Consider the following 16,282-nt stretch of genomic DNA (forward strand, 5'->3'; position numbering starts at 1 on the left):
GGCATGCTACGTGACATCCACCTAATCAAATGTCAGTGTCATGTAGGATATTGGATGTCCACCGTAGATAAACTTAACAGAAGGGGGTATATTTGAATCAATGGTATTACAAAAGGGGTATATTTGGACCCAAAATGTAATAAATAATATATTTAAATTTTTCTTATAGTACAAGAATATATTTAGCCCTTTGCCGTATAATAAATTATTCATGAATAACTGGATACATAGTACACTTCACGAAAATAAAAGGATTTGTAGAGTGTAACAGTCATGGCCCTAAATCTTTTTGAAAAAAAAAAAGAATCCTTTATCACATGCTAATAAACGCTTCAAAATTAGTTAGGCTTCACTAGACACCAATCCCGTGGAGTAAATTTATATTTATATCCAAATTAGAGGACCTAATGTAGTAAAAAGCTCTCTTAAAAGTAGGATTTTGGCTGTCCCAAAATAGTGCCACATTAATCATTGCTTTGGTTAACTCTTGAGCATTCCAATCCCATGATTAACGAATACTTAATACACTAGTCCAATAATGCCATTTGCTTGCTTGTCTTTATTATTTATTGCACCGACAGCATATGTGGATTTAACAAATCTGAACCATATTTCAAGTCTAATTCTCGGGTCTGACTAATCCCATAGTGTCTGGTCTTTAACGAAACTTCCACCACTAACCCCAATAGAATTAAATAACATGAGAAAAACCAGGGGAACAACTTTCATTCTCAAGGGTAAAAAAAAAAAACAAATAATTTAGCTTAAAAAATAGATTTTGGTTTCCAAAAGTCATAACATGAGAAGTCCAAGAAAACAATTTCAATTCTCAACCCCCCCAAAAAAAGTTTGTTAAAATTAAATTGTTGATTTCAAATAATATAAAACAATTTCTTAAAGATTATCCAAGCACACGATGGTCACTAATATTACTAACCGTATAAAATTATCAAACCAGACAATATATTTGAGAATACAATTACATACAGGAAAAAAGTGTAATTTGTATACACTAACAATATAAAATTATCAGACCAAACAATAGTATATAATATTGGACAGGCAGATATGTCTAAATAAATAGGGTACACAATAAAGTAATACGCTAAGATTGATCCCATTTGAATACTTGCTTAATTAAGCAAAACATAATTATGGATTAAGAAACCATCACATGGTCATCAGGTCAGACGTGTGCCTCAATCTTTTTAGCAAACACTTAACTATTATTACTTCACTTATTATATGCTCCATCCTGAAAGCAGCAAGCAAATGAAGGGGCCAAAATTGGGGTGAAATTCAAAAATAACTAAATTTACAAGTGGTAATTGAAAAATATTCAAAAGTAATCGAAATTTAGCCACTTCTAATATAAAGATAAATCTGAACAAAAATACTGTTCAAAATCCGGAAAATATTCCAACATAATATACTGGGGTTTAAATTTTTTACATGTGAACTTCGAACATAGTATACTGGAACTCCAGTATATTATGATAGAGTTCCAGTACACGGGCGGCCCTATTTGGTCGCCCCCATTTAATTTATACCCATTTTTTAAAAAAGTTTTAACTTGCACCCAGTTTTTAAACAACTTTAGCCCCTTTCTCCTCCTTCGTTTTCTTCTTCTTCTTCTATGGCTAAGCTTAATACTAATTGGGTACAGAAATCAAGGGACCAATACTATCACCCTGGGGAAATTTCACATTTTATGAAAGGTATAAAGAATCCAAGCGACAAAACAAAGATGACAACAGACAAAAAAAGAAAACCATGAAACCCCCAAGTTCGCAGCTTCCACAAGCCCAGAACAATAGAAAAAAAAGGTGATTAATTACTGATTAATCTAGCAGACATTGAAGATAATATTTTGTAATGAACTCAATTAAAATAAGGAAAATAAACGACAATAATGGAAATAGACTTGTTCTTCCTTTTATGTTTTTGAAAAAGCTTATCCATAACAAAAAAAAACTTAAGCACTAAGTTCAGCAAATAAAGAACAAAACTTCAGCACTAGAATGCTTAAGTTCAGCAATTACAAACAAAAACAAGTTCATCAAATAGAGAACAAAACTTTAGCACTAGAATGCTTAAGTTCATCCCCTGAACCATCCTTACTATCCAAGTTATGTGGCTTACTGGGACATCTAGCAATATGTTCTAATATAGAGCTTGTCCCACTTTTCCTAGTTGTCTAGATTCTAATATTACAATACTATCAAAAAAGCAAACACCATCAATCATCACATGTCTAAAATGTTGTGCTTTAGAAGTCAATTTTCTATTTTTAGTTCCAATAACTTTATGAGAAAGGTACTAGGAAGCTGAAACCATGAGTTTTCTTCATCTTGAGACTCCGTACTTATCTATAAACGCAAAAAACACAAGAAAAGGGAATTTAATAACGAGAATCAAATTAACAACCCCCGTTCAACCAAATACCGAACTTCGACACAACCTCTGATCCAAATACATTCAATAACAACAACATATCCAGTGTAATCCCACAAGTGGAGTCTGGATCAATACACTCAATAATGACAATCAAATTAACAATCTATGTAAATCCAGAAAAATGTAACTTTCTTGGAAATCAAAAAATTAAAAATAATTGAGTTATGACAGTCAACAAGAAATCAAAAAATGCAGTTCCAAATTCGTTCCCGAGACAAATACAAGATCAGCTTCAAGTTTGTAGCAGCCAACTTCAGCTTCTGCTCAACAATTATTTGGTTGTATGTTTGTTGCTTGCATTTTGTGTATGTTCATGGTAGTGAATGCAAGTATAACTAATTTAATGGTTTAACCCTAAAAATTAAAGGGAAACAAAAGCGATCCCAGATGATGAAAGCCTAACATCTATCATCAGAAACAATTTTGGGTTCCAACAAGTTAGATTCGGATCACAACCAAGAAAAATTTCAGTAAAACAATAGGAAAAATAAGAAACAAGTAGTAGGGTTAGACTATTACCGGCAAGACAGCGAGATGGTGAGCCCAAAGTCAAAAAGGGACGGAAAAACCAGAGAGCAGAGAGAGAATGAGACTGTGAGAGTCGAGACTGGTGCAGCTGTAGCAGGCAAAAATGTACGGAGACCAGAGAAACCGAGAAGGGAGTAGGTTTAGATGTTTAGTTCAAAAGAAAGGGGCCTTAACCCGCAACTGCTTTGCCCTCTCTGATTTTAAGAAAATTGTTTAAACCCGCACCGCCCACGCGCCGCACTGCATACATACTTCCCCACCTCGCCACACAAAGGCTTTAACCTGCACCGCCCCGTTGCCTTCCCTGATGATATGTTTTATCCCATCCTCCCATTGGGCATAAAATTCAGCGAGACTGGAATTCTTTTACCAGTGATCTCCATATGAAATTACCCAGTAACTCATCACACTGAGCTGCTCTTGCAAATGGTTCTCCTTCACAGCTCTACCTTGGGGCACATGGAGCAGCTCCGACAACCAGCACAGAGTCCATGGATTTTCACTTGAATATGCCTTCTAAGGATATGCAAAGTAGTTCAAAAGCCAAAGCTAGTTGTCCTAGCAGCATTTTCTTTTTTTCTTCACTTCACGTCCATATCAAAGGATTTTACTGGGTATGTTTTTTCACATCCATATCAAACAAGACAGACAGCCTAAAGTCAGGAATATAAGTACCTTACCTGATCCTTACTGCTAATTCCACTATGTTTTGCAATATCCTTTTCCGTTTTATGGATAAGATCAGGACCAATCCAGCTCTTTCCGGATTCCTTTACAATGGCCAGTTCGTTTACCATCTCTCTTACACTTCTTGCATCTTCCCACCTTCCTGCCGATGCATACAAGTTCGAGAGGATCACATAAGTTCCAGCATTTTCTGGCTCTATCTCCAAAAGTTGTTTGGCTACAATTTCACCAATATCAACACACAGGTGAGCCCAGCAAGCACCTAAAAGTGAACCCAGAATTGCAGCAGTTGGTGGAAAAGGCATCTCTCTGATGAATTGAAAGGCCCTTTCTACTTGGCCAGCTCGACTTAGCAAATCAACCACACAACCGTAGTGCTCAATGCTAACCTTGGCCCTGTCTTTGCCAATACTTATTTCGTTGAAAATCTGTACACCTTTATCCTCCATTCCTCCATGGCTGCAACCAGATAACACAGCCAAAAGAGTGATCCCATCAGGCTTGATCTTGTTTTCTTCTCTCATCATTTCAAAGAGCTCAACTACCTCTTTTCCCATCCCATGTTTACTGTATCCAACAAGCATGGCATTCCAGGAGCTCACAGTTTTTTCAGAGATTTGATTGAATACCCTCCTTGAATAAGCGAGGTTTCCACACTTCGAGTACATATCAACAAGAGAATTCTGAAGCACCGTGTAGAAGGGTAGTTCCAATCGAATAATATGGGCATGCAATTGTCTACCTAGTTCCACTGCAGCAAATCCTGATAAGGCCGTTAATACACTAGCATATGTAACATAGTTGGAAGACATTCCCTCTGCTTGTAACTTGCGGAAAAGCTCTAGTGCCTCTTCATCTAGTCCCTGTTGAGCGTAGCCTGAGATTATAGCAGTACAAGAGACAACATCTCTTTCTGGCAGGCGTTCAAAAACATCTCGAGCATCATGGACTTTGCCAGCTTTGGCATACATATCAAGGAGAGAGCTTCCCACATATATATGTGATTCAAAAGGGCTCTTGACCACAAGACAATGGACTTGTCTCCCAAAATGAAACCCAACGGCACCAATACATGATGTAAGCATGGTTGCAAATGTAAACTCATTTGGCTCAGTACCTGCAAACTTTTCTGGTTATGATCTACTCAAAGGAGGGAAAAAAAAGGTTACTCAGTAATTGAAGCTGTAAAGAGTGAACCTAATGGTTTACCTTACTTTCTAACCTTAAGAAATACAATAAAATGCAAGTAATTGTTTAAAATCATCTTACAAGACCAACTGAATAATTCTAAGGAAGAAAGAACTTTTTTAAACTTGACCCCTTTACTAAGAAATTCTGAAGTTATTTAGGCAACTAATAGACTTCAACTTATTGTCATTGAAGAGGATAACAAAATCGAATTATTCCTATTATCTCATCACAAATTTCATTTAAATTTAAGTGCTGGCCTCTCTCTCATTCATTACCAATATTGCTACCAGTTTCTAAAATAAACCGTAAACACAAAAGGAGACAATACCTACATATCCACTCTTCCTTTTTCTTTTGAATCAACCAACACCAAGCCTCATACTTACCAGTATTAACATGTTAACAGTTCATACTAGTCTTTTAAGCTTAGATGGTACAAAATACATTTTTCACTTAATTAATTAAGTAGTTTCTAATGTGCAAAAGCGTGTTTGATATGAAGATATATCGGTAAATTTGTAACTACTTCCCAAAGTAATAGAAGTACCTGATCTCAACATCTGAACAAAAAGATGGAGAGCTTCAGAGACATACCCTTTCTGAGAATATCCAGAAATAAGAGCAGTCCAAGAAACAACATTTCTTTCAGGCATTTCATCAAACACCCACCTAGTATCATCTAAAAGCTCGCATTTTATGTAGAAAACGATCAGCCTTGTTCTGAGGTACACTGGAGGTTGATAATGGGTTTTGATCATGTGGGTATGTACCCTTTGGCCTTCTCTTATAGCCCTTTGGTTTATACATTGGTTTAACCGAGTATCGTATTCCTTGAATTTCACTTCAAGGCCTTGTTTGGCCATTTCAAATAAGGCTTCTGAAAGGAGACCATTGGAGCTTAGAGCTACAAGAGCTGAAGTATTTGACGGACATGACCAGAAAGTAGGTGTCTGGTGGTAAAAAGATGGCTTTTCTATTATGGAAGAAAATACATGCTTAATCGTATAGAAATATGGAGTTCTTGTCCTCCTCATGTTTTGGTTCGACTATGTGGTTAATCTGTTTATACTTTATAATTTCACTATGGATTGGTGGGGTTACTAATTACTATAGTGTTGGAAAATTGTACTCCAAATATGCGATTTTTTGTTTTTCGTCTTTTTTGTACTCAGACATCTAAATTATTTTCTCAAATAAAAATACAATTAGGTTATTTTTTAATTAAAGAAATCAGAAAATAAAAACAACAGAATAAGTAGTGGAGGTCAGATTAATGTAATCCACCACCAAAGATGTGATGACTGCTCCTCCCTTAACTAGAGGTCTCGGGTTCGAGCTTTGAGTATGGAAAAATTCTTGGTAGGGAGCGTTTTCCCCCGAATGGGGCCCTACGCGGCGCGAATCCGGATATAGTCGGGCTCCAATGCGGGTACCGGACACCGAATAGGAAACAAAAAAAAGGATTTTTTACATTCATATGCCACATAGGAAACCTTATCACCCTCAATGTTTAAGGTTTGACTTAATTACACTTACTATACCAAATTACCAATTCTATACCATAGTGTATCTTAAGGGTACAATTAATGCAGCGTATATCCCTCCTTAATTCAAGGTACCGTATATCCCACCCCTCCCACGTTTCTCTCTCCCAAACCCTCACTCTCACCCACGTTTATGTACTGCTGTTAAAGCATCTACAATCAGAATAACCATAGGTTCCAACAACTCGTGTTGCAGAGGCTTCTCCGTCATTCGTTATCCCCATAAGTTTTGACAAAACAAAATCTGAAATCTGTTTGCAAAGCAAAGGCAATGAGATGTTTTTGGGTTCGAAACTGACGACCAAAAAGACAAAATCCGGGCACCAGAACAAACCTTTGCTCTAAAAGAATCGTCAAGAAGGATGTTGCTTGTCTTTATATCTCGATGCACATAATGCGGCTTGGTGTGCTCATGAATGTATTCCAGACCTCTAGCAGCATCAAGTGCAATTTTGTAGAAGTTTTAGTCGTTTTTGATTTGTGAAAATAGAAAACAAAGCATCTACAATTAGAATACAAATAATCTACAATTCATCTACAAAATATCTACAAACTGGGTACATTGAATTTTTATATCCTAATTCCCATTCAATTGTAGCATAATTGTGATTTTTGATATAATTGCATTTTTTCAGAAGATTTGTAGAAGTTTTAGCTGTTTTTTAATTGTGAAAATAGAAAATAAAGCATCTACTATCAGAATACAAATAATCTACAACTTATCTACAATTTATCTACAATTTCTGCAATATGTCTTCTTCTTCGAGTTTCAATCTGAAATTCAGTCAAAACCAAGTCTAATCTTCACTAAAACCCCTCAAAATTGAGATATAAACTCCAAACCATATTCCCGATTATTTTCAACAACACCCAATCCAAACAAATAATGATTTTTGAAAACCCAAATTTGAATTCAAAGCTTTCAAGCTCTTTAATGGCTGTCAATGGTGGAAAATATCTAGAAGAATATTTACTTCCATAATTGTAGCACGCCTAAATAGGAATATCTGGAAGAATATGATTTGATCTGATTTACGCCAAATCTATTTAGAATATTCTGTTCCTCAATTTTAGCTCGGCAAATTAGGAAGATTCAGCTAATATTAATTAGTATTTAATGATTGGTATAATAACTGTAGAAAAAATATGGACAGGGCGGGTAAATTAGAAACTATGAACATTTTTGGTAATAAGGTTTCATATATGGTATTGGAAAGAAAAAATCTCTTTATTTATCCACGTACTAGGCCCAATTTTTACTAATACAGATAGTCCCTCATACTTTTCGATCACTAATGACTATACGAGAAGTGATAAGAAGTTTTGGCGGGAAATAGAAGTGTGTCTGAAACCTTGTTCCAGAATCTCAGTGACGTGTTCCAGAAGTAAAACGGCATGCCTCGTTTCTATTTAATGCCCGAAATAAGTGTTTACCAGTAAAATGATATAGTTAAACGCGGTTTATGGACACGTGAATTAATTTGATCGAGAAATATAAAATAAATAAGAACTGAAATAAAATTATAAAATACACTTCAAAGAAAATACAAGTCTGGCTATGAACTTAATCTCTCTGGTAATAGAAGTAAGAACAATATTAAGAATAAGGTACTAGAATGACGTTGTAGAACGAGACCTAGTTCAAGCTTTTGTGTACAAAATGGTTCGTGTCCAACAATGGATAAAAATTCTCCTATTTATAGTTATATTTAAAGAGTAAGATCCCCAAATAAAACTCCTCTTGAATGAGAATAAAACCGTCATTGATGACTACATAATAGTTGGCTATAAATGCAGATATTCTCTGCAATGGCTGCTCATTGAATGTTATCCGATATCAATTCTTCAAATCTTTGTTATCGGTTATCTTGTCTTCGGAATTCACCCAGCACCAGTCACATGCTTGCAACCGGTATCAACTATTTGCTGACTCACATCTTACCTGTCTTCATATCCACGTGTCACTTCCTCATTCGTCCAACTCTCACAAACCAGTTAGCACGTCCCCCTACTTTTTGGTGACACTACTTTAGTGTTATTGGAAAGTAGAGAAAACTTCTTTCCTTAGCGGGCAAGTTTCTGAAACTTGAAAGGATACACGTCTGTTCGCATTTAATGACCGGAATACATGTTATCCCACGTTTAGCAAATATTTCTCCCCTTTTTGAGGTAATTATGACAATGATTTTTGCCGTCTATAAACTTCTTCATCACTCATAATTTTTACTCTCCACCGTTACACCTCTTTCTTCTTCTCTGGTTTACCTTAGAAACCTACTTGCAAAATTCAATTCCTCAATAAAATCTTTCTTCACAAATTTCTTACCATCATTTCTTCTAACGCTGCTGCCCTCGGAAATTCTGGTCTTCTCTTTGGTGGAGGCCCAAAGAAGAACAAAACAAAAGAAATTGATGTTGAGTATGAACTTCCTACCATGAACTCCATCATACCCCTTCAACTTAACACCAAATCTGATCTTCAAGAACAAAAAAAATCTCGCTTATCCCAAAAGTGATATATACTAGCTCGTTCATAGGTACCCTTCTTCCATTCGTCTTTCCAGCATCCCTATTGTGAAGGAAGACCGCGAATGGAACAATATTGAAATCTTCGCTCCTAGTGACATAGAAAGGGTAAGCTTCTCCAAACCAGGGTTCATGTATGTTTATACATATCCTTTTGGTTTGGGAGTGGGTAAAGAAATCGACCCAATAATTTTAAAATTGTCACCGGTACCAAAGTTATTTGGAACAAGCAGGCCCATCAGTATGGCGTACAGTGGCTTGCCTCCGCTAATTATGATCTAAGACCAGGGAAACCCTCACTCTTGCTCACATGATGAATCTCTACTCCCCAAAGATCTTCCGTGGGGTGTGCTAAAACTTAACAAATGCGGTCATCATGCTCATCTGTTTTTCCCGAATCATAGAATTTTCTTTGTAAGTAGTCCGATATCTTTTCCTTTCCATATTTGAAAAGATTTTCTTGCTTGATTAACCTTGCACTTTTCTTGTTCCAGCTACTCATTGGGAATTACCAGGGGTTCAGGATTTAGCCCAATGGGTGCAGAAAATTCTGAATAGTACTACACCGGAATCACGAATGTGTAAAGAAATAGCCCCCAAATTTGGGTGGAAAGCCAAAAACCATGGTAAACAAATATTCTTTCTCCCTTCTTTCAATTTTTCAACATAACTTAGAATCTACTTATTAACTATCTTTTTGTACAACACAAGACTTCCGAAGGTATCCATTGTTTGCCCTGATATCGAGGCTCTCGATGACCAGGTGGAAGCCGAACGAGTACTGCAAAATACCCTTAACCGGAGGAGAGCTTGTGAATCTACTCACTTCTAGTGAAGGTACCTCCTCCCGTAGTCCCCAGCCCAAAAGCAAGAAACCAAAGAGGAAATGTACCTCCTCAACTAGGACTGGGGAGAAGAATGTGAAAGAAACACCAACTGGACCGGCCATAGTGGTCCTTGTTGATGATGGAAACGATGATGAAGCGGCTCCTCTTAAAAGAAGAAAAAGATCTTCATCAGTATAAACAGATGCTTAGCCGGGAGAGCTTCGAAACAAGGAAAAAGTTTTCCACTCACCAACCAAACAAGAAAAAATAAGAGATAAAACCACTCATTTTCCAGGAAAACATTTTCCATAGAAAACATTTTCCTTCGTACCAAACACACTCTAAGAGAAACCAAACGAAATAGTTTAATCTGCATAATAATGTAATTGCTAATAATCGTTCTTGTAGTACAATTGTGAATCAATCAGTCCTCATACACCAAGTGTATCAGAGAGAACGACTCCTCTATGTTAGTATAGACAAATCTATTTACATATGCATATAGAGATTATAGATATTTATAGGGAATACAACTAATTTTCTCCCTCTCTAGCAGAGATCAACTTGAAATGGAAACTCATAATGTTAACCTTCTACTCCAATGCTGCCTCCTATAAACTTTTATGTCCGATATATACACGGCTACCACTTGTAAAAAGCCTTGCCTCTACATTCATAGCTCCATTTTCAGCTGATTTTGGTGCAAAGAAGCTGCACCAATACCGCGAAGTTAACAATAGTCACTGGTTCTACTTTGACATATAATTTCCTTTTGTTATCCAGTACCGGGATTTACCTGAATTTGCAGAGGAATCATAAGTCAAAAGTGAGTTCTCTGGAGTAATGAAGCTAGAATTATCTTCTTCCCTAACCCAGACAGACTGATTGAATTCGTCAATTTGCAACAGCTGTTGATACTGGTTTCTATTCCTGCTGCTTTGTCCCTCAGGCCAAATCAATGGAGCAACTATGCCCGCGAAGTTACTATCCACCATAGAACCACTCTGCTATTTTTCAAAAGCAAATGAAAACTATTAAATATGGGAATTATCTTTTCTCTTTAACAAAGACTATTATACGTATGATATTTTGGACTTAAAAGTGGGGTCGGGGGAGGGTAGTGAATACGCAGACCTTACCCCTATCATGGGAGGGTAGAGATGCTGTTTCTGATAGACCCTCGGCATATTTGAAGTTATGAACATAAATTATCACATTGTTTAGACGTTAAGGCCAATTAACAGATGTCAATCTAAAGCTAGCAAAACAGCTAGACTTTGAAATAAAGCATAAAAGCAAGTGAATTCAAAATCCAAACTTATGGTGTTAATCATTATAATCAGTCAATCCATTACGCCTTAATCCCTAATAAGTAGGTAGAAATATCTTGCAGCAAAACATGACACTTCAAGATATTTGTGCATTTCCAGCATTGTAGAAACCACTGTGAGATGGCTCATAACTTTTGATAAGGTTGATTATAGAGATATCCTTGCCAATTCTCTGTTCACTGATTTAATGAATTGAGGACCCACTTAAATTGAGTCTGACAAAGGTAACTCCCAAGGCTAACAACATTATGGTATGGTGACAGGCAACCCTTCAACTGATCATGTTCCATATGAACAGTTCTATGGTGTAAATGTGCACAGACTGGCAGATAATAATGGTTGGTCCACAATTGACCACTCTTCTGACAATTAGGTTGTTTGAAACTAGCCCTTTATAATTTTAAAGGGGGGACCAAGAAATTTAACAGCCCTAAATACAATAATACAACTATTTATGTAACTCACAATTTAAGGAAGTTGATGAGAAAGGGAAAACTTACTTCTGCAGCAAAGAGACTATCAAGGTTGAAATCTACTCTTGGGTTTACTGCAGCAAGTCTCATTGATAAGAACTGCAAGCCAAACAAATCTCCTTCAGGAAAAGAACAGAGACCACTTATTTAAATAATTTAAAACAAAAAGATAGGCGACGGAGTTTTTGGAACGTTCACTTTTTAAGTGGGATAACCTTGATCTATGACTATCTTTGACCACACTCCTAAAAATGCGTCGAAACGAATACTATGACTATCTTTGACCACAAGGTCCGAATACTACGTATTCACTATCCAAAGCAGACTTACTCTCCATGTAATACTACAAACTAGAGGGAGGCACAATAAGAATCATTATTGGAATTTTCACATATGAAGTAACAAAAAATATTGAAAATCCAAGATTCCGCACTAATAGATAAGATGTGAGGATTTTCAAGGTCTTACCTCCACTTGACGTTGTAGGGATTGTACATGGTTAATGATCTCATCCAGCACCATCGCAGTACCTGAAATCTGCAAAACATAGTCCAATCTTCACAATGCGCTGCTAAATTTGATTGAAATTATTTGTTTGCAAACTTCAGTCTTCCAAGTGCTTACACTATAAAAAAGGGAAAGCAATCAAATGTATAGAACTTCTGATAAATTATACTTTAACGAATAATTAGTTCTTTAGATACTTTCTTTTTATGTGAACAAGCATAAAACTTTCTAGAGATAAAGTTAATTAATATCAATATAAGATGAAATCCGTGTTAAACTTGTGTCTCAAGATCAGTTTTAAATTGTTGCCTGTTGAATGGTTTTTTTCCCATGAGTTGGATGTTTTTTGGTTTCTCATTTATTTTGAAAGATTTTAAGGAGTTATAATATTTTTCTGACAAGGAGTTATAACATAGATTTCATGTATGAGCTACTATTCATAATCAAAATCAAGAAAGAGCTAACTATCAAGTATAAACATCTAATAAACAAATGCAAATGATAAGCACGGTAGGTGAATGTGTATAAGGTTACAGTTTGATCCAAACGCCGTGAGAAATAATGCCATATATATATATATATATATATATATATATATATATATATATATATATATATGGACCACCAGGTGAATACCCTCACTGCCAAGAAAGGCAAACATACACTGTATTAACTGCCTGGGAAGAAGAACAAACTATTGTAAGGCAAAATAGGTCTTCCTTTCTATGGTTCAACTTACCTATTCTAAAAATAGTAAACTGCAGTTTTTAATTATTTCTGTGGACGCTATACAGTACCTACATACGACCCTTTAGAAGACTCCAAATTCAATCAATCAAGAATCCCAAAGTACTATATTGGCTTTGAATTAATTACCCCTATTCCTAAAAGAGTTTTATGTTTTATGCATTTTAACACAAGTAACTTTTTATGGTAAGCCTGATATAAAAAGGGCAGTCAAGTGCACGAAGCATCCTGCATTTACGCAGGGTCAGGGGAAGGGTCGCACCCCAAGGGATATAATGTAGGCAGTCTACCCTAATGAAAGCATCAGCGGCTGATTCCACGGCTCAAACCCGTGACCTATATGTCACACGGAGACAACTTTATCATTGCTCCAAGGTTTCCCTTCATAAGCCTGATATAGTAACTTGAAAATAGAGTAGTAAAGTAACTTACTATAATTAGTTAAATTGCACTGATTCTGATAGTATAATTTTTTTATATATTATCAGTGTATATAACTAAAATCTTTCACAAATAAATAGTGCGACTGATACACTATTTTGATACATGACACCAGGTATTATATGTAAGTATCCCAAAATCATGTTGCTGGCCCGAGGTTTTTGAACTTCTGTTACTGATTAAGCTGTTATACTTAGACAGAATCCTCTATCTATAAAATCTGAAAGAATCAATACTGTGCTGAAATAAATAGAAAAAAACTCAAAGATTATCTGTCTGGTCTAATTTTCAGTTGTTTTTTGCAATGCCGCCTCATCATCAATTAAAGTTTGGCATAAAGGCTTGTCAGATCATCTCATCACAACTTCAAACTTGTACAATGTGTTTTATACCAAACTAGCTCTTTTGGTTACTGATTAAAAGCTTGAAGGTTTTGGTACAAAACTCAGACCACAAAACAAGTTCAATTGCAACAGGTAGGTAACAACCGGACCCATAAAGAGTACAACTTAATTAAGTTGCAATCTACATGTCAGTTCATCCTTCTTCCTCTTACATTATATCATATGAGCAAATTATGAAATATTATATCCGGCAAGACATCATCAACACATGTCTTGGGAAAGGGCCTTCATATTTTCAAAGTTATAGCAGCATCTACATTATATTTGTCTGTACTGCTACGATCCTCCAAGAATATTATAGATTCTTCAAAAAAGCATTACTTTTGGAGAAATTCGACACGCATCCAGCGTCACTTTTAAAGGACCCGAGCAATATATATATTTGTGGATTCAATGTCTTTCTCCATATTCATATGAAAGTCTAATAACAAAAACTAAAGTAAAAACAAAACTTCAGTGAAATGACAAGATTAACCTCAGAAAAGGAGCACAGTAAAAAGTAATTGGTCATCATGTTCAAATCAAAAAGCTGAATGAACAATAAGAAATACACTTCAAAAATACCACTTTTCTTGGTGCAAAAGAGACCACCTTTTTTCATTAAAAAGGGCAAAAACGACCCAACTATTCTAGAATAGCACACATAAAAGTGAAAAAATCAGCAAATCAAAAAGAACCCTTCAATAATCCCATCAACTAATCATAAACCAAATCAAAGTTACCATAAAGCATTAGTGGTAATACAACTTACTACAATATTAATTGATAATTAGTGATAACAGCTAACCTTGTTACATCCTGGCACCAATTCCTGTAATAGCTTCATTCTTGCATTAATCTTCTCTCTCCTTGCCTACACACATATATTCAATTAAACAACCTTGATTAGCATTCATTATAACCAAATTTGACAAAACATTATCAGAACTAATCCTGCAAAAACACTTTACTCTTTCAGCTAAACTATGGCTATCTGTTGCTTGCCCCCTAGCTGCTCGGACGTGAACATACGGAAGCTTCTCTGAGGTATCATTTTCTGATTTTTTGCTCTTTTTGCTACTGCTTTCTTTTCCCTGAATTCCACATAATTCATTCAGAATTTAAGCTTGACCACTACATCAGCCTTTGAGGCCATTTTTTGTGATAAACCAATAATTCCTCATAATTAAATAGTTATAAAAATTGAGGTGAAATTACATACTAAATTAATCACAAATTCACAATGAAGTGATATAAGTTCCTACATATTAAAAAAAACACATGTCACATACTATAATTTACCTTTTTCTGGCGTTCTTTTCGCTTTGTGGTTTTCTGATCAAAAGTTGGATTTGAAAATTCGGGAGAAGAATTAGGATTGGAATCAGAATCAACTGGTTCTATCTTCACGAATTGTGAGTCGGGCAGAAATGAGCCATTCTCCGGCGAATTCCCGGCGGCGAAGACTGAGAATTCTCCGGCGGACGCTCTGTCAATTAGAGATGAAGAGTAGGAGGGCTTGTTGTGAGTATCTCGTAGGGAAAGTTTAGCTGAACCCATTTCGTCAGAATGTACTAAAAGGTCCAAAGCTTGATTTGGTGGCAATTCAAGTAAAGCAGTAAAAGAATTTCCTGCAGCTTCCGTTGGTACTGGCATTATTATGCTCTGGCCTTCACCGCCAATATGATGAAACCCAGTTGCCGTTTCTCCTGCTTTGCCTCCGCAACTTGCGGATCTAACTTGGGTTGACTCCATTTTACAGCTTTTTGCGGCAAATTTTCAAAATAAGTATGCACCAACGGATCAAAATACAGTGCGAGTCCTTTCCAATGACCAACTATATATTATAGTCTACTTAAATCCGAGAAGTTGAGTAGTTTCAAGTCAAAGAGCTGTAGAGAGGGGTAAAACTTGGATTATACTTCAAGATTTTCAAATGGGGGTGGCAGGAAAAAGGAGTGAAAATGAAGGGTCTATATATATTCTCTTTTTTTTTGGGTTCAGAATTTTGTAGTAATATGGAGCTTAAGAAGCTTCAATGGTGGTAAATATCTTTTCGTCTGCTTAAAAAGGCATTCTTCGTTGCTACAGCTGATGCTGATGCCGATGCCCTGCAAGTAAATTGTTGTTATATATGGGAAAGCAACGTTTGCTTCGGCTCTTTTAAAGGCTACATAATAAGCTGGAGGTTAGTAGGGGTAGTAGGGCTTATTTCTAAGGATTTGAACCTCAATTTTTAATTCTTAAATATTTAGATTTCTTTTAGTATGATAAGTGCTAATTAAGTTAATTCTTTTTATGAAGTATTCGAAATTGTATTGGTCAAAATCTAATCACACGACCACGGTGACGATGACCCTGCCCCAATCATCTTATGAAAGAAGTCAACAAAGTTGACTCCATCTCATCATCGTTATATTCTATAGAAGCGACGAGGCAAAGGCCTCTCGAGGAGGGAAGAAATCTCCCCGACCTAATCACGACAAATCATGACAAGCATAAGAAGTTTTACGACTATAAAGGCAAGGAAAAAAGGAAGAGAAAGGGGCGCTGACCCTCTGCTTCTTCTCCAATACTCCAATAACCCGAAAAAGGGCAGCAGAGCTCCGAGAGCAGAATCCTTGACCTACCGGAAAGGAT

General features: G+C 36.1%; 2 protein-coding genes across 4 annotated transcripts; both read right to left on the minus strand.

The window, feature by feature from the left end:
- Positions 1-2,419: 2,419 nt before the first annotated feature.
- LOC109207299 (putative pentatricopeptide repeat-containing protein At3g13770, mitochondrial) lies at positions 2,420-5,927 on the minus strand. Its single transcript, XM_019370189.1, has 2 exons — positions 5,411-5,927; positions 2,420-4,789 (listed from the first exon to the last, which is right to left on the minus strand). Exons 1-2 carry the CDS (start codon positions 5,895-5,897, stop codon positions 3,645-3,647), a joined length of 1,632 nt encoding a protein of 543 aa, XP_019225734.1. The 5' UTR covers positions 5,898-5,927; the 3' UTR covers positions 2,420-3,644.
- A 4,194-nt stretch (positions 5,928-10,121) lies between these two features.
- On the minus strand, positions 10,122-15,800 carry LOC109207300 (transcription factor bHLH48-like). 3 transcript variants are annotated; one of them, XM_019370190.1, is made up of 7 exons: positions 14,945-15,800; positions 14,614-14,736; positions 14,451-14,516; positions 12,033-12,101; positions 11,592-11,663; positions 10,557-10,767; positions 10,122-10,471 (listed from the first exon to the last, which is right to left on the minus strand). In XM_019370190.1, the coding sequence occupies exons 1-7, from the start codon at positions 15,395-15,397 to the stop codon at positions 10,434-10,436; spliced, it is 1,032 nt and encodes a 343-aa protein (XP_019225735.1). In that variant the 5' UTR covers positions 15,398-15,800; the 3' UTR covers positions 10,122-10,433. The 3 variants fall into 3 exon arrangements, with proteins under 3 accessions (XP_019225735.1, XP_019225736.1, XP_019225738.1); XM_019370191.1 differs by having other exon boundaries at positions 10,557-10,764; positions 14,945-15,799; XM_019370193.1 differs by lacking the exon at positions 14,614-14,736.
- Positions 15,801-16,282: the final 482 nt, after the last annotated feature.

Source organism: Nicotiana attenuata, unplaced genomic scaffold, assembly GCF_001879085.1.
Source record: "Nicotiana attenuata strain UT unplaced genomic scaffold, NIATTr2, whole genome shotgun sequence".
Classification (NCBI taxonomy): Eukaryota; Viridiplantae; Streptophyta; class Magnoliopsida; order Solanales; family Solanaceae; genus Nicotiana; species Nicotiana attenuata.

Bases quoted from the DNA above. Each gene is read 5' to 3' on its own strand.
- LOC109207300 (XM_019370190.1), bottom strand. From the start codon at position 15,397: ATGGAGTCAACCCAAGTTAGATCCGCAAGTTGCGGAGGCAAAGCAGGA. The intron at 14,737-14,944 runs GTAAATTATAGT...TGTGGAATTCAG, and splicing joins GAAAAGAACGCCAGAAAAAG to GGAAAAGAAAGCAGTAGCAA. The intron at 12,102-14,450 runs GTTAGCTGTTAT...TATGTTTTGCAG, and splicing joins TGGTGCCAGGATGTAACAAG to ATTTCAGGTACTGCGATGGT.
- LOC109207299 (XM_019370189.1), bottom strand. From the start codon at position 5,897: ATGAGGAGGACAAGAACTCCATATTTCTATACGATTAAGCATGTATTT. The intron at 4,790-5,410 runs GTACTTCTATTA...AAAAGTTTGCAG, and splicing joins TGTTCAGATGTTGAGATCAG to GTACTGAGCCAAATGAGTTT.